Source organism: Neovison vison, chromosome 12 (genome assembly GCF_020171115.1).
Source record: "Neovison vison isolate M4711 chromosome 12, ASM_NN_V1, whole genome shotgun sequence".
NCBI classification, from domain to species: domain Eukaryota; kingdom Metazoa; phylum Chordata; class Mammalia; order Carnivora; family Mustelidae; genus Neogale; species Neogale vison.
The window spans coordinates 114,724,372-114,743,240 of NC_058102.1; the positions used below are offsets into that span (position 1 = coordinate 114,724,372).

General features: G+C 37.3%; 1 protein-coding gene across 3 annotated transcripts in view; it reads left to right on the plus strand.

The window, feature by feature from the left end:
• The window catches only part of CUL2 (cullin 2), a 105,260-nt gene that overhangs the window by 16,516 nt on the left and 69,875 nt on the right, over positions 1-18,869 (plus strand). For 2 of the 3 annotated variants that reach the window (XM_044229229.1, XM_044229228.1), the window contains exon 2: positions 8,796-8,936. In XM_044229229.1, the coding sequence (XP_044085164.1) occupies positions 8,818-8,936 (119 nt within the window). In that variant the 5' untranslated portion in view covers positions 8,796-8,817. Of the gene's footprint in view, positions 1-3,754; positions 3,774-8,795; positions 8,937-18,869 lie in introns of those variants that run through there. The other variant, XM_044229230.1, reaches the window with a different exon arrangement.

Here is an 18,869-nt window from a genome sequence, read left to right on the forward strand (position 1 = left end):
ATTGTGCTGAGGTACATTCCCTTTAAGCCACTTTGTTGAGAGTTTTTTTTATCATAAATGGATGTTAAATTTTGTTATGCTTTTTCTGCATCTATTTTGATGATGATATAATATTTATTGTTGATTTTGTTAATGTGGTTTATCACACTGATTGAGTTGAGGATGTTGAATAAATTTCACTTGATCTTGCTGTATGATCCTTTTGTATTGTTGAATTTGGCTTGCTAATATTCTGTTGAGGATTTTTGCATCTATGTTCATCAGGGATATCAGTTACAATTTTCTGTTCTTGTGGCATCCTTGTCTCATTTTGGTATCAGAATAATACTGGTCATATAAAATGAGTTTGGAAGGTTTCCTTCCTCTTCTGTTTTTTGAAAGAGTTTGAGAGCAATTGGTATTCATTATTTGAATGTTTAGTAGAATTCACCAGTGAAGCTGTTTGGTCCTGGACATTTGTTTGCTGGGAGGTTTTTGATTACTTGTGCTACCTCTTAACTAGTAATCAGTCTGGTTAAATTTTCCATTTCCTCGTAATGCAGTTTTGGTAAGTTTTATGTTTCTAGGAATTTATCCATTTTTTTATATGTTGTCAAATTTGTTTACATATTATTTATTCATAATCATTTCTTTAAAATCCTTTGTGTGTCCATGGTACCAGTTGTAATGTCTTCTCTTTCAATTCTGATTTTGAGTTCTTTTTTTCTTCTTGGTGAGTCTAGCTAAAGATTTGTCACTTTAGTTTATTTTTTCCAAGAATCAGGTCTTAGTTTCATTGATCTTTTCTATTATCTTTTTCTTTATTTCACTTTTTTCCACTCTGATTTTTGCTGTTTCCTTTCTTCCACTAACTTTGGGCTTCCTTTGCTCTTTTTTTCTTAGTTGCTTGAGGTGTGAAGCTAGTGTTTGAGATTTTTCTTGTCTCTTGGGGTAGGCATTTGTTGCAGTTTTCCATCTTAGAATTGCTTTTGCTGTATCCCACAAGTTCTGGTATGTTGTATGTTCTGTTTTCCATACTTTTCAGTCTCTTTTTATTTCTCTTTTGATTTCTTCTTTGACTCTGGTTGTTCAATAGCATGTTGTTAAATTTGTGAATTTTCCAGTTTTCTTCCTGTTATTGATCTCTAGTTTTATGCTATTATGGTCAGAAATAATGCGTGATAGAATTTCAGTCTTCTTAAATTTATTAAGATTTATTTTTTGGCCTACTATATGATCTGTCCTGGAGAATGTTCCATGTGCACTTCAGAAGAATGGGTTCTGTTGTGTTTGGGTGGAATGTTATGTATATATGTATTAAGTCCACCTGGCCCAACATGTTTAAGGTTGATATTTGCTTATTGATTTTTTTCTAAATTTAACTATCCTAGCTTTCTTTTTGTTTCCGTTTGCAAGGAGTATCTTCCATCCCTTCACCTTCAGTTTGTGTATATCCTTAAATCTGAAGTGAGACTCTTGAAGGCAACATATAGATGGGTTTTGTTTTTAAATCCATTTTGTCACTCTTTGTCTTTTGGTTGGAGAGTTGTGTCCATTTATGTTGATAGGTATGCACTTAACTGCCATTTTTTTGGTAAATTGTTATTCTGGCTGTTTTGCAGCTCCTCTTTGTTCCTTTCTTTCCTTACTCTCTCCATTTGTGGTTTGAGAATTTATTTACTGGTGCACTTAAATTCCTTTTTCTTTATCTTTGTGTATCTTTACCATTTGTGTATCTTTTGTTTTGCTTTGTGGTTACCATGAGGCTTACATATAACAACTGTATTTGTAACTGTTTAAATTGATAACAGCTTAAGGTTGAATGCATTCTAAAAAGCTTTACATTTTTACTCTCCCTCACATTTTATATTTTTGAAGTCATGTTTTACATCCTTTTGTGTATTGCTTAACTAATTATTATATTTATAGTTATTTTTACTACTTTTGTTTTCTACCCTTTATAACTAGGTTTATATATATTTATCATATATTTACCATTTTCTTGCCAGCATTATTCCAAGATCAGATGTTGTTAATTTTGAGGAAGTCCAGTTTTTTCTTTTATGATTCAGGCTTTTTGTGTTATAACTAGAAATATTTTCTTAAACTTTTCTTAGTTTTTAATTTAATCTACCTAAGTTATCCCCTGATTCTCCACCAGAGCTGCTAATTCCTTGCAGTGTCCAAATATGTTATGCAGTGAGAGGAGGGGTGAGAAAGGAAGGAGTCCAGGCAAAATATGGCCCAGGGGCCAAATCCTTTCCTCTCCCTGTTTTTGTAAGTAAAGTTTTATTGGAACACAACCATGCTCATTCATTTGCTATTGTCTGTGGCTGCTCTTGTGTTCCAATGGCAGAATTGAGTTAGTTGTAACAGAGGCTGAATGGCTTTCAAAGCCTAAAGTATATATTATCTACTCCTTTACAAGAAAAGTTGATTGCCACCAGAGACAATCTATTAGTTCCTCCTTCCCCTTTTCTTGGGGCAACTCTCCTGCAGCCCTTTATTCTTAAGTGTCTTTCTGGACAAATTGTTTTTAAGCTCTGCATAGTAGCTATTCTGAAAAATTCCTATTTCTCCTTTGTTAGATCCTTCTGTTTCTGGGATCCCAAGTCTTTCTTAATTTGTTTCATTCCCTCTTGATAGAATATATCTTCTATTTCCCTGTTTAACAAGGCTGCATGGGAAGTAAATTGATATCACTCTTAATAGAGAATTCTAGGTGGGTAGTCAGTTTCCTTGAGAATTTTGAAGGCATAGCTTTATATTACCTTCCACCTTCCAGTGTTGCTCTTGATAAATCTAAAGATTTCCAACTTAGGGTTTGCTGTAACCTGTTCTTCTTTTCTGAAAACTTTTGGAATCCTTTCTTTTTCCTCAATGTTTTAATATGGCAAAAAGAGGCGCCTGTTATTTATTTATTTATTTAATTTTTAGTAAAAGATTTTTATTTATTTATTTGACAGAGAGAGACCACAAGTGGGCAGAGAGGCAGGCAGAGAGAGAGACGGTGGAAGCAGGCTCCCTCCCCGCTGAGCAGAGAGCCCGATGTGGGGCTCGATCCCAGGACCCTGGGATCATGATCTGAGCTGAAGGCACCAAGCCACTAAGCCACCCAGGCACTGCTTGTGCTGATTTTCTTAGGATGCATATTGATTGCATGTTGGATCTCTTAGATTAGTATCTCTCAGAAACCGAGTTTTCTTTTTCTTTTTTTTTTTTTTTAAAGATTTTATCTATTTATTAGAGAGAGAGAGGGAGAGAGAGCAAGCACAGGCAGACAGAATGGCAGGCAGAGGCAGAGGGAGAAGCAGGCTCCCTGCCAAGCAAGGAGCCCGATGTGGGACTCGATCCCAGGACGCCGGGATCATGACCTGAGCTGAAGGCAGCTGCTTAACCAACTGAGCCACCCAGGCGTCCCAGAAACCGAGTTTTCTTAATTCTTTTATGTACTCCCCTCACCCCATGTTTATGATGATGAGGAGAAGGATTTTTATCCCATTCCTTTGGAAAATTGCAAATATATACAGAAAAATGAATAGTATAATAAACCTGCTTGTACTTGTCGCTCATCCTAAATATTCATAACCAAGCTGTTAATTTTTTTACTTTTTATTTAAAAATTTTTTTTGTTTGTTTAAAGATTTTATTTCTTGTCAGAGGGTGCATGCATAAGCAGGGCAAGTGGCAGGCAGAGGAAGAAGCAGACTCCCCTTTGAGCAAGTATCCTGATGTGGAACTCCATCCCAGGACCCTGGGATCATGACATGAGCTGAAGGCAAATGCTTAATCAGGCAAGCCACCCAAGTGTCCCACAAGCTGTTAATTTTGAAGCCTATCTCAGATTGCATTTCATTATATTCATAAATATTTTGGAATATGACCTAATAGACAGGACTCTCAATTTAAAAAACCTCATTTTATAATTATCATTATAAAAAGTTAAAAATTACTTATTTAAGGTTATCAAATATCCCATCATTGTCCAAGTGTCCAGGGGTGTCATAATTTAATACAAAAGATCATCTGCATCCAAACAAGTTCATTCATATTGTTAATTGATTAATGTGCTTTTTAGTCTGATTTAAATTCCTCCTCTATCTCTTTCCCTCTCTTTCTTTTCTTTCTTATATGTGTGCATATTTATTGATGAAATCTGATTATCCAGTATATATATACAGTCTGGATTTTGCTGACTTGTAGATTGAATAATGCTTGAATATATAATATATAAAGCATAGAATGCATTCAGATGACCTCTCTTTTTTTGAGCAACTTCATTCACTAAGTCTGGTTTTGTTGTTCATCCATTTTGTAACATCTATTAGTACTTCATTCTCTTACATTGTGGAATAATAATCCATTGTGTGGATATACTTCATTTATCCATTTATCTGTTGATAGACATTTGAGTTAATTTCTTCTTTTTGGCCTTTATGAATAATATTGCTGTGGACATTCATGTACAAGTTTTTGTGTGACCATGTTTTCTCTTGGGTATATATGTGGGAGTGGAATTTCTGAGTCATATGATGACTTTTTATGTAAATTACTTTTGTAATTATTTAATTTACTGTTGATAATCATACATATTTACAAATGGTTCTGAGAAAATCTAGTTAAATTGTTTTCATATATAGTGAAAATTTTGTAGGTATTAAAATTAATGTTGACATAATGTTATTTGGAAATGTAATGACACATGAATATTTTTTGCAATGCTTGCTTTTCTTTCTTTCTTTCTTTCTTTCTTTCTTTTTAGTATTTAGAGCCTGTGATTTGTTTTTAGGGTTCATAACACTCATGCGCCTTAGGCATAGTACCTGTGTACTGCCTAAGTGTTAAAAGTCCTAACATTGGGGTGCCTGGGGAGCTTACTCGTTAAGAAATCTGCCTTGGACTCAGGTCATGATCTCAGTTCTGGGATCGAGTCCCACATCAGGCTCTTTGCTTAGTGGGGACCTTCTTCTCCCTCTGCCTGCCACTCACCCTGCTTGTGTTCTCTCTCCTTTATCTCTCAAATAGATAAAAAAAATCTTTAAAACAAAACAAAACCCCAGATCCATAATGTTGCCTGGGTGAAACTCAGGAAAAAGCTAAGGTGGTAATATGAGAACTTTGTGGACACTCAGTGGGATGTAATCTAAGTGGGAATGGAAATTGTCTTGGCAGAATGTCAGGCATAGGACCATGATGGGGTCTTTAGTAAAGCACAGGGAAGAAGAAGACTCATTTATTTTTACGAATTACCAGACAGCTTGGGAGATGTAGAATAGTGAGGTGATCATGGTCCTATTTCTTTACTTGCTCTGTATCATTCTTATATAAATTCCTCATGAATAATTACATGTAAACAATTTTAATAAGACAAAGGAACTTAGATTTTTAATTATATGGGCTTTCTATTGTGTAAGCAGAGAATTGAGGAGATAAATCTAAAGATTTCCAACTTAGGGTTTGCTGTAACCTTTTCTTCTTTTCTGAAAACTTTTGGAATCTATGTTTGAATCTATGTTTCAACATACTTTCAGCTATTGGTTCATTAAATTCTAGTATGTTTCACTAAGCTAGCTCACCTTGACTTCCATATTTTCCATCCATCTAAAAATGGATTATCGGGCACCTGGGTGGCTCAGTGGGTTAAGCCGCTGCCTTCGGCACAGGTCATGATCTCAGGGTCCTAGGATCAAGTCCCGCATCGGGCTCTCTGCTCGGCAGGGGCCTGCTTCCCTTCCCCTCTCTCTGCCTGCCTCTCTGCCTACTGTGATCTCTCTCTGTCAAATAAATAAATAAAATCTTTAAAAAAAAAATGGATTATCACTGCACATATACCCACTCTACCATAAACCTGTTGGTTTTAGCAAAGAAGTCAGTGTCACTCTAATTCTGTCAAAATTTGAATAAAGGTAAAAGATAATCATGTAGCCATTAAAATAATTTACAGGTAGTGGGCACAATACCATTTTTATAAAGGGAAAAAACTATTATAAAGGGGACATTGACAACTTTTTAGTATACAGTAACAAAATAGGCCTTATCTTTAAGAAACACTCCAGTAGGGGTGCCTGGGTGGCTCAGTGGGTTAAAGCCTCTGCCTTTGGCTCAGGTCATGATTTCAGTGTCCTGGAATTGAGCCCGCATCGGGCTCTCTGCTCAGCAGGGAGCCTGCTCCCCTCCTCCCCCGCCTACCTCTCTGCCTACTTGTGTTCTCTCTGTCAAAAAATAAAATCTTTAAAAAATAAAAATAAAAAATAAAAACACTTCAACAATTACAGTTCAGGTTGGGTAATGCTCTAAGAGTGGTAAGTCAGAATTTTCTCAAGTACTACATAAAATAGGGCACCTAATCTGGTTTAACTGGGCGTAGGGGAAGTTTTTATTTATTTATTTATTTAAGAGAGTGATAGAGAGTTGAGCACAGAGGGAGAGTGAGAACGAGAAGCAGCCAAGCGGAGGGCTGACATGGGGCTCGATCCCAGGATCCTGAGATCATGACCTGAGCTGAAGGCAGATGCCTAACCTACTGAGCCACCCACGTGCCCCCCCAGGGAAAGTTTTTTAACGGCAGGTATACTACACCAAGGCTGTGATATCAGTAAGTTAGGTGAATGGGTAGAAAGAGGGAGGAAGAAAAAGAGAAGAATTTTAGGTAAAGAAAACAAAGAGTAAAGGCTGGGTGTGTGAATCAGCCTGCCGAGTTCACTAACCTCAAAGCAGAGAGAAGTTACTGGATTATGATGTCAAGGAAAGGAGTCCCATGAGAAGAGGAAGCTGAAAAGATGCTTATAAGGTCAAATCATAGAAGCTTAGTATGCCAGGTTGTCAGTGAGTTTAAACTTTGTGCTATCTATAGTGGAAAATACCAAATGGCTTTTAAGTATGAGTGACCGATTAACTTTTTGGTTTAGGTAGGTTATTTTTGTCTTTGAGTGCCTGTTCTGAGATTATAACTTTGAAGGTCATGAATTTTATTTATTGACCGCTGTATCCTCAGAGGCTAGAATAGTGCCTTGCAAGTATTTAAGATTCACCAAAGATGCTAGTAAGGCAGTGTAGTTGCAGATAGCAATTAGGAGGAAGGGATCCAGCACAGGTGAAAATCCTTTTGAGGCCACCATTAAATAGTGCTGTGACCTTAAGCAGGTTCCTTAATCACCCTGTGACTCAGTTTTTTTACGTGGAAAATGGAGACAATAGTTGGACCGACCTAATCAGATAGTTCTGAGAATAAAATGAGTTTGTATAAAGTACTTAGACTGATGCTTGGCTCATAGTAAGTACTACATAAATATTATAGGAGTAGATAAATTTAAGAAGTAATTCAGGAACACAGTTGAATAGGATGTAGTAAATAAGGGTGTGAAGTGGTTAACATTGATTCCCTTTGTAGAGCTAGTGCTTTAGGTCCTCCCTGTTTCTCCCCTACACCTACTCACAACATACATGCACTCAAACTCACCCACTCTTACTCTCACAGGTAACTGCTCATCCATTCTAGTTAGTACTGGAAGTTTAAATAAGTCCTGGTGGTTAGTCTGTGGTATGTTGAGGAAAGGGAGGAAAGGGTGGCACATCCTCCTGGATTTTGTTTGGTTTCCCACTGATTCCTTTTCTTTCTCTTTCTTGAAATCTCTTCCTTGGACTCCTTGAGTTCTTTACTTCTCAGAACAAAAATGTAAGCCACTTCGAGTTGGTGGGCTGGTGGTATGTAGCCACTTTCTTCCCCTTGTCTCCTTTTTCTCTTTATGCTTCTTCCCCTTCTGCCCATTGTTTACCTACTCCTTATTTTCCTACACAGTAGGAGACAAGAGAAAGGATTTCCTCCTTATTTGGCCTTGCCTACAAGGCTAGCTTGGTGTTCACAGTTCTGTGAAAAAGAAAGCTTTGGGGAGAATGTTAAAACACATGTCAGAAAAGTACTCTCTTCTTCAATTAAATTTAACTTTAAAAGAGTTCTCTTTTAATCTGTTTTTCTGATGTGATATTGCGAAGCATTTGGAATCTAGACTTAAGCCAAGTTTCTCTACCCTTTTGTTTCAGAAACTGGCTGACTTCTAGAATAGAGCTTGTCTGCTAGGCAAAGAAATCTTTTAGTTCACTTCTGGGCTGGTCAAGGTCACCAGAATCAGAGGTTTCATGCTAGAGCCATGCTTTCATTAGGTGTGTGGGACTGGATACTCTGAGAATCTAAGATGGAGCCTTAGCTCTCTGCTGGAACCCTGATGGTCTTTGAAATCTATACATTTTAAAAATCTTTTTAGGTTCATGTGGATTTTGTGTTCTACTCTGTGGTTCATTTGTTTTGATAGAAATGTAAATTTTCTCCCTAATCTTTTACCTAAACTAAGGCTCTGGGAAGATAAACCCTTTTACTTTCTTATGTCTTTTCATATTCCCACCTATCTCATTCCCTAGTTTAAAGAGTACATACAAGGATTTGGAGCCAAAACCTTTTTATTGAGTGTCTCTTGCATATTTCTTATGATGGGAGTTGTGTTTTGGCTAATGGGGCCTCAGCTTTTTTCCCTCAACACACTGAGTCTTCTAAATCCTTGGAACAACACTCTTGATTATAAATAACTTGTAGTAAAAATTTTCCATTTCCTAGAGTTTGTAATGAATGTAAATATTCTGTGTAATTCCTTGTCTGGATAGTCATGAGAAGATAGTGGCCAGTGTCTATTGTGTTTTTACTGTGCGCCAGGTTCTGTTCTCACCCCTTTTGTCTATTGTGCTGGTGAATTTTGTGATGCTTTAAAAACAAGTAACTTGTTTGTAGAATTCTTGCTAACGTTACTGTTGTTTTTAATTAACAGATTTCAACACTAAACTTGCACAATGTCTTTGAAACCAAGAGTAGTAGATTTTGATGAAACATGGAACAAACTTTTAACGACAATCAAAGCTGTTGTCATGTTGGAATACGTGGAAAGAGCAACATGGAACGATCGCTTCTCGTATCCTTTTAGTGGCACTGATAAATGTTCTTGTATTGATAGTGATATTGTATTAGTAACTCTGTCAGTGAACATTGGTAAATGCCCTAAAACTGATAAACTTGTTGAAAAGTGAAAACAGGTTTATGCTTATGTAAATGGAAGAGAATGCCATGTGACTGCTTTCACATATATTGTTTACGTTTCCAAGTTCACCTCTATGTGTCAGTCAACAATCTGAGAACCTTTCATTTGACCGTACTAATTGAGCACTTATGTGTATGTCAGGTACTACTTGAGGCTTTGGGAATACAGTGTATACAAAACTACTTTCCTTTCATTCTACTAAGGGAAACAGACAATAAACAGGTATTTTTAAAAAATATAATGCCAGTGCTTCTACTAGCAGGTAGCAATGGACTCTCTAGGGAAAAATAAAGCAGGGTAAGGGCATGGAGAATGGTTAGAGTATGTATGTACTCTCTTAAGTGGGATGGTCATGGAAGATTTTTCTGAGGAAGGTGGTGATATTTGAACAGAGACTGGACCAAAGTGAGGGAGCAAATCCTATAAATATCTGGGGGAAGAATGTTTCAGGTAGAGAGTGAGTGGCAAGTTTAATGACTTGACAGCTAGAAATGTGTTTTTTAGTTAAGTTTTCTATATTTGTGAATTATCAGTTTTATATGAAAATACATTTGTGGTTTCTCTAGAACAATCTGAATCATGGTGTTCTGCATTCCCACATGACAGCAACCCTTTTTAAAATATATACATACTGTATATATTAATTATATATAAAAAACACTATGTAACCAGGGCATTATGTATATAAACTCTGGCACCAAGAAAAAGCCCCCCAATATTAAAATACTTCAGCTTCTTAGTATTTGTGAGGTTAAAGGGGGTTTCTAGGAACCCTCAGCCATAGGTACCTGGGGCAAACTCATGGATGGCAGTCTTACCAATTCTGCCATTGTCTTCCAGGGACCAAGGCTGGGTGGGCATGGGACAGTATAGGTACATTGGCACATGTTCACTGGCAGACTTCTGAACTGTCTCAGTCTGCCATAGGACACACCATACATGTCCTTTCTTAGGGTAAATAAAGGGGATAGGATTGAGGCCTGGTGTCTCTGGGTCCAAATGGCAAGGTAGTGCCAGGGCCTTGCAGGAGGCCTTGAGTACTAGCTGGATGCTGTAGGAACCAGAGATTCTTTCTCCAGAAAGGGAAGTTAAGATGTGAAGATATTAACCAAAATGTGTGTGGAGATTTAGTTTTTTCCAACTCTGTGCTGCCCTCTAGCAGTCTTCTGGGACTAAGGGATGGCTACCTTCATCCTGTGGGCATATACGCTTTAGAAAAGCTTGGATTTTGGAATTGGTCACTTGTAAGTGACCCAACTTGTTCTTAATGCCTAATTCAGGTTTTTTTTTTTTTTTTAAGATTTTATTTATTTATTTGACAGAGAGATCACAAGTAGGCAAAGAGGCAGGCAGAGAGAGAAGGGGAAGCAGGCTCCCTGCTGAGCAGAGAGAGCCCCATGCAGGGCTCAATCCCAGGATGCTGGGATCCTGACCTGAGCTGAAGGCGGAGGCTTTAACCCACTGAGCCACCCAGGCGCCCTGCCTAATTCAGTTTTTAATATTAAGCTGACTGTTGATGTTGACCATTCTTAGGTAAGGTTCTTTTAGACCAACAGCAGACCATCTCATTCATTACATTTGCAGTCATTACTAAGAAACATACTAGGTTACCCATGTTCTAGCCACTAAAGATAAATAAAATGATAGTAACGTTTCTGGAAGCCTTCATAGTTTCCAAGGGTGTTTTATATTTTTTTATATTGTTTAGTACCTCAAATAAGCCTGTAAGATTGGTGGGGCAAAAAATTGTCTTTATTTAACAAAGGAGGAAATTGATACTCACATCATGCAGGTAGTAATTGAAGTAGCACAGACTTGAATATGAGATTTCTAACATCTAATTCCCAATACTTGCCAGTGTATCTAGAGGATAATTGATATAGATTCTGCCTTTGAAGAACTTATTATTGAGTTAGTCTAATTTTTTTTTTATGGAGCATCATTGATTGTTTTTGCAAAGGACTCTTTTTCTTTTTTGCATAGTAATCTTAATAAAATGGAAAATGTTAAGTTACTTGTGTGTTAATGAGGTTTCACTAAACAAGTACATAGGTAGTTTTAAGGCTATTTCAACTGAAATATGAACAGAGAAAGGAGTTGGTCGTAGAAATACCTTCCTTGGAAAGTGTCGCTTCAGTCACTGTTATTTCTAAGATGTTTATTGTTTGATTTGTCCGAGATGGTCCAGTATAATACCTGCTCACATATTTTTTCTTCCCTTTAAAGTAAAGAATATCTGCAAAAACAATAAAATTAAGAATGGAATTTCTTACTTTAATTTCTATTTTGAAAAATGAAGTACTGGTTACTAATTATTCTGAAGTAAAATCCTTTTCCATGTTAATTTGTCCAAGAATATGAGGTTGACTTCTGAGCCTTAGGTATCTTAGATAGAAATTTTAGAGGCTATAAAACTTGAATCTTTTGAAAATGAAAAGAAGCCCCTCCCATTGTGTATCACCGTATGTGATAGTAATTGATTTTTTTTTAAAGATTTTATTTATTTATTTGACAGAAATCACAAGTAGGCAGAGAGGCAGGCAGAGAGAAAGAGAGGGGGAAGCAGGCTCCCTGCTGAGCAGAGAGCCCCTTGCGGGGCTTGATCCCAGGATTCTGAGATCATGACCTGGGCTGAAGGCAGAAACTTATTAAAGCACTGAGCCACCCAGGCACCCCAGTAATTGATCTTTTATAAAGCATTTTTTTTGGGTGTGTGAAATGTAATGTGGTTTACCCTTGAACACAGTTGTGAACTATGTGTATATAAAAAAGGTGTTTTGGGAGTGCCTGGGTGACTCAGGGGGTTAAGCCTCTGCCTTCGGCTCAGGTCATGATCTCAGGTTCCTGGGTTTTCTGCTTGGCGGGGAGCCTGCTTCCCCCCCACCCCCCTGCCTGCCTCTCTGCCTACTTGTGAGCTCTCTCTCTGTCAAATAAATAAATAAAATCTTTTTTTTTTTTTAAGGGTTTTGTTTTGTTTGGAAAGATTTATTTTATCTATTTTAGACATTTTAGGGAGCGAGAACTGGGGTGGGGAGGGACAGAGAGGCAGAAGGAGAGTAGAGAATCTCAAGCAGATTGCCCACTGAACATGGATCCTGACATGGGGCGCTATATCAGGACCCATGAGATCATGAACAGAACCAAAATGAAGAGCCAGATGTCTGACCAACTGAGCCCCAGGCACCCTTTTTTTAATAAATTCAGTACTGAAAATGTATTTTCTCTTCCTGATGATTTTAATAAGATTGTCTTTTCTCTAGTTTACTTTATTGTAAGAATACATTATCTAATAATATACAGAAATGTGTTAACTATTTATGTTTCAGGTAAGGTAAAGTCAACCCTAGGCTATTAGTAGTTCAGTTTTGGAATAGTCCAGTTATACGTGGATTTCCTTCTGCTGGGGGTTTGGCACCCCTCACTCCTTCGTTGTTCAAGGATTAACTGGTACATATGTGGAAAAGTTGGTAAGGTGTACATATGGGGTTAAACAGATAATATTTTTTATTTTTTATTTTTTTTAATTTTAAAATTTTTTAATAAACATATAATGTATTTTTATCCCCAGGGGTACAGGTCTGTGAATCGCCAGGTTTGTACACTTCACAGCACTCACCATAGCACATACCCTCCCCAATGTCCATAACCCCACCCCCCCTCCCAACACCCCTCAGTTTGTTTTGTGAGATTAAGAGTCACTTATGGTTTGTCTCCCTCCCAATCTCATCTTGTTTCATTTATTCTTTTCCTACCCCCCAAACCCCCGCCCCCCATTGCATCTCCACTTCCTCATATCAGGGAGATCATATGATAATTGTCTTTCTCCAATTGACTTATTTCGCTAAGCATAATACCCTCTAGTTCCATCCACTTCGCAAATGGCAAGATTTCATTTCTTTTGATGGTTGCATAGTATTCCATTGTATATATATATATATATATACCACATCTTCTTTATCCATTCATCTAAACAGATAATTATAAAGCGGACACCTGTATAATCAGCACAGGTTGAGAACCAGAACACTGCGAGGATCCACCAACTCTCCCCTCACTACATGTCCTTCTCAGTTCACAAGCTCACTCCTTATCTTGGAGGGAGCTACTATTGTGACTTTTTTTTTTTTTTAAGATTTTATTTATTTATTTGACAGAGATCACAAGTAGGTGGAGAGGCAGGCAGAGAGTGAGAGGGAAGCAGGCTCCCTGCTGAGCAGAGAGCCCGATGCGGGACTTGATCCCAGGACCCTGAGATCATGACCTGAGCCGAAGGCAGCGGCTTAACCCACTGAGCCACCCAGGTGCCCCCACTATTGTGACTTTTGCATCTATTATTTCCTTGTGTGTGTGGTTTTTTTTTTTCTTTAATAGTATAACTGCTTATGTATACAGCCCTAACAATAACTGGTTCTTTCTGTGTTTGGAACTTTATATCAATTGAATCATGCTGTGTATATATTTCTGTGTCGTAATTTTTTCCTTCAACATATATATGTATGTGATTATAACTAGTGACTGTAAATATGTATTATTAGTCCCATTTTATAGCTGAGGATGTCATGGTTTATTGATGGTATAAGATGACTTACCCTAGTAGGACTGAATGCTGAAGTAAAATGCTCAAGTCTGCTTATACTCTTGAAGTGGACATTAAGAAAGCTTGTTCGGTCATTTGAAGTGTTTAACGTGTATAAGTACAGAATTTATGGAACCCTGTCCACAACATTTTTTACTAAATATAAACTCCGTAAGGGGCAAGGCAAATACTTGGGGGAGTGAATAGCTACTATCAACTAAATGTCATTAAGCATATTGTACAGATGGAATAAATAACATTAATATTTAGCTAGTTCTCTTGTGTTGATAAGCAGGTTTCTTAACACTGATCCTTCATAAACGTACTGCATCCAGGTACAATGCAGGGCATTCTGGTTGATAGGTAATGTAAATAAAAGACATCAGTTTTTTAATACATAAAAAATTACCACAAATTTTTGAGAGATATCCTTTTATTATCTCACAGTTCTATGGATCAGAGGTCCATGATATGACTGCATTCTTTCTTCAGGATCTCATAAAGCTGAAATTAAGGAGATGGCTGGCTAACTCATCTAGAGCTCAGGGTCCTCTTCAAAGCCCGTTGCTGTTAATTGGGAAAATTTAATTCATTGCAGTTACAGGTCTTAGGTCTCCATTTTCTTGTCTCTCTCTTGGTGACTTGGTACACCTCAGTTTTTGCATGTGACTCCCATCTTCAGTGCCAGCTGTGGCATGGCAAATCGTCCTGTGTTCTCTCAGACCTCCCCCTCTGCAATTAGTCACAGAGGGCTGGAAGCAGATGGGGATCTGCTTTAAGAAGCTCATTCGATTGGGGCGCCTGGGTGGCTCAGTGGATTAAAGCCTCTGCCTTCGGCTCAGGTCATGATCCTAGGGTTCTGGGATCGAGCCCTGCGTCAGGCTCTCTGCTCCGCAGGGAACCTGCTTTCTCCCCTCTCTCTCTCTGCCTGCCTCTCTGCCTACTTGTGATTTCTCTCTGTCAAATAAATAAAATCTAAAAAAGAAAAAAAAAGAGGGAAGCTCATTCGATTGAATTAGGCCCACCTGGAAAGTCCAGGCTACTTTCCCTCTTGCGGTCAGCTGATGAGTAGTCATAATTCTGACTTTTTGCTCTGAGTTCCTTTTGTCACATAAAGTAGCAGTCGCAGGTATTAGGGTGGAAAATCTTAGCAGGTCATTTTTAGAATTCTGCCTAACACAGGTAATAATATTTCTAACAAAAGCTTTACAACAGCTTAGTGTGGTTTGGGATTTGCCCTTTACTAAGGATTTCTATCAAGTGCAATGAGGTTTGGTGTAGATCTAGATTTACTGTTGTTTTTTTTCTGGGTTGGAGTTTTTTGGCTGTTTTGTTTTACTTTTATTCATGGTTTTCTGCTTTTTGGCGGCTGTTAGGACAATTCCCAAACCCTGCAGTATAATATAGATGCTCTCCTACTTAAGGGCAAGTTAGATTCTAAATAGTTTTATGTAAGTCCAAAGTGATTGAGGGGAAGTCTAAAATGCCTTCATGAATGTAAAACCAGGTTTTAAAACCAGTTGTACCATTGTCCTCACTTCTAATATATCTTTTCAAACATAGACCAGTTTTGACTACATTGAAAAATATTTAAGTAAGTCATCTCCATCCCTGACGATCCTCACAGATGTTAGTAGAACTTACTAACCTTGGCGCCTGCATTAGTAGGCCATCATCTTTTCTTTGATTGTATAGATTGGGAAAGGTTTTATCTGTAGTTTTCTCTGCTTGAAGCATCAGTAACATTTTCACTCTGCTCCAAATTAAATCAGACAAATATTTGATTATTGTAATTCTGTAGCTATACACTTTAAAGTTTTTCCATTTAACCAATAATTTGTACCCTTGCTTGCTAGTTGATGATTTCATAGATACTGCATCTTTTACATGTTGCATGTTTATTCTTTTTCTTCAGAAATGTCAATAAAGATCTGTATTTTTTTATTGTCAATACTTTTTTGGTCATTGTACCATTTTCAATTTTAAGATAACCTTTCCTTTTCTTTTTTTTTTAAACTTACCAGCACTGTTTAAAATTTGTTTCCTCTTAGATGTAATATACATAACTTAAAAGCACATCCATATAAATCTCCTGCAAGCTATACCCTCATAATAAGAACCCATAAATATACAATGTATACTTCTTTTCCCATGGCTTGGTTTTCTGCCCCTGTTCCACCCCCCCCCTTTTTTTTTCCTTTTTGCTTGTTTGTCTTAAAGATTTTATTTTTAGGAAATTTCGACACCCAACATTGGGCTTGAACGCACAACCCTGAGATCAGGAGTCTCATGTTTCACTGACTGAGCCAGCCAGGTCCCCCTCTTTTTCTTGTTTCTAATGAGAGGCATCTGCAGTGACCCTCAGCAGGACCAGGACACACAGGATGAAGGCCTAGGGTAGTGGAGGGGAAGACGAGAACCCAGACAGAAAAAGACTAGACAGGAAGAGTTGAGGGACAGCAGAGACAGAAGAAAAGAAGGTAGATTTTGTAGCCTGGTGTCAAGACACCCAAAACAATAATACTGTGTTACTTCTCATTTCTGAAGGGGGAGATTTCCTAGAAAATGGTTGATGGTGTATGTCCTGCTGCTGTGGATAATCTTTACATCCCCATTGTAGAACTCATTGTTTTAGAACCACTATACAATAAACTTGATAATGTTAATATTCAAAATTAAACCCAAGCATAGGTAACACCTTTATTTATTTATTTATTTATTTTAAAGATTTTATTTATTTATTCGACAGACAGAGATCACAAGTAGGCAGAGAAGCAGGCAGGGAGTGAGGAGGAAGCAGGCTCTGGGCTGAGCAGAGAGCCTGATGTGGGGCTCCATCCCAGGACCCTGGGATCATGACCGGAGCCAAAGGCAGAGGCCTCAACCCACTGAGCCACCCAGGCACCCCTAGGTAACACCTTTAGTAGAGAAAATAAAATAAATGATTTTGCTTCTGGCCAATACTGTCTTTTGGTTGTAACAGAGTATAAAACTTTTGCTCTGAACAGTTTTGTTTTTTGGCTATGAGAGTTTTTATAAGTGGAAAGTTCATAATAGAGGAATTTTTATATCCTGGCTCCCTAAAGAGTAACATAAGGAAAAGATGACTTTGGAAAAGAAAGCGTTTAAATCTAAAACTGGCCTTCTCCAGTTATTTCCCATTTTTTGTTTTTTAAAGTGCCTTCTCTAAAACCAAATCATAATTGGATCATAGAGGGTTGGGTGCTCTTCTCAAGGCTTAAGTATTTCCAAGGTGGTTAGATATTTGAATAGGTTAGAGAAAAACAGCACATTTAGGAATATGTTTTAGATAGTTAAGTGACATTATACAGTGGTTAACTGAGACCCCAAACTGTGGTGAGTTAAAAAATTGAAAGATTTATTAAGGCACACTCCATTAAAAAAGACACAAGTACATCCTCATTCAGGATGTCAAACAGTATATAAATCCTGTATATGGATTGAAATGGGAAAGTCTCCTTGTATTCCCTGCCCTGCACAGATCCTTTTTCCCTAGGTGGAAGGAAGGTAAATCCTGTAGCCTGAGTCCTTTTAGCCAATTTTGTTTACATGTGCATGCAGGGGATATTTTGAGATACTAGGTTTGGTGATACAGAACGTTTGGGCACATAATTTAGCATATCATACTGAAATTATGGTATTGAATCATGTTAATTTTTCAGTATCAAGTTGTGTATTTTAGAAATAAGTGTATTGTGGCTTTAGGGGAAAAAAAAGGTAGTGCAAATATGATAGATGAAAACTCAAAGTAGGTATTCAGAACTTAAATATCTTAAGTGCATCACACCTTTGCCAAAGGTATTGATCTGGATCCTGTCTAAGTTTAGTCTTTATTAAAAAAAAAAATACATTTAAGTTTAGTATACACACTGACACAGTAGCATACAGGTGGATTTTCATAACATGAACATACCCATGTACCCAGTAAATAGCACTCCTAGCATCCCAGAAGTACCCCACATTCCCCTCAGTCACTAGGGGTAACTACTCTCTTCTAATATGTTTAATTCTGACAGCACTTTTATATCTGTTTTTACTAGGGTAAGATTGTGATGAGTAATTGAGATTGAGTATAAATGTATGATAAAACTCTTATGTGGTGCATTAGCCGCCCCCCCCCCCCCCGAGGACTTTATAGCTAAAACCTCCAAGCTGGATCCAGGAGCTCATTTAGTACATTATTTTGGAGCACCTTTCTTTATTCATACCTTGCTCCTTCTCCTCTCCCCAAACTATTGTCAGTTCTCTACAGAATTTCTGTCCGGATAAATTTCTAAATTTTTCCTTAGGTGTATGTTAAAAAATTCTATTTTCTTTGTAATATAGGTTAATATTTTTATGTTATTGTTAGTAAATAGTTCTTATGTACTATTTTACTTAATCTGTTTTATAGAGGTTCATGATATCTTGACTGATTTAAAGTAATCGTAATAGTGTGTTTCTTTACTATGTATTTTTTTCTAAAAAAATAACTGGCACAGGAGCACCTGGGTGGCTCAGTTGGTTAAGCATCTGCCTTCAGCTCAGGTCATGATGTCATGGCCCTGGGGTTGAACCCCGAGTCAGGCTGTTGAACTGAAAGTTTGTTTCTCCCTCCCCTCTGCCCCCCACTTCATACTCTTGGTCTCTGTCTCTCAAATAAATAAATCTTCAGAAAACAAAAAACCTGGCACAGCAACATTACACTGTATGGATATTTTTGCTTCTTTGTGTTTTTTAACTGTAAAAAGTTTGTTTATATTTAGCAGTAGTATATTGAAGAATGTATACATATATACATTAATATTTTATTATTTACTAATTATGTATAATGAAAACAAATAAAAGGATTTAGAAGGAACCTGGAAAAGTCTGGTCAAAATCTACCCATCCATGACCTCATAATGGAGAGGGCTGCTTGTTCTTTCTGGAGTAAATACTAGGTAAATACTAGGTAAATAGATCACATGATGTTGATTCCCTACCTCATCACCAAGTGCCTCTTATGTGTTAGGAATTGTGCCTTGGATCTATGAATCTAAAGATTCATAGATCTAAAAAGATTCTAAAAAGAATCTAAAAATGATTTAAGAACAGCTAGTGTGGATGACAAAGGTATTCATAATTTCTATTGTATAAAAGTACTATAGAAAAAGAATATATGAAATGTTATGGAGATACAGAAGAGGAACTGTCTTCATCCTACCTCTATATCTTTTTATAATGAAAGT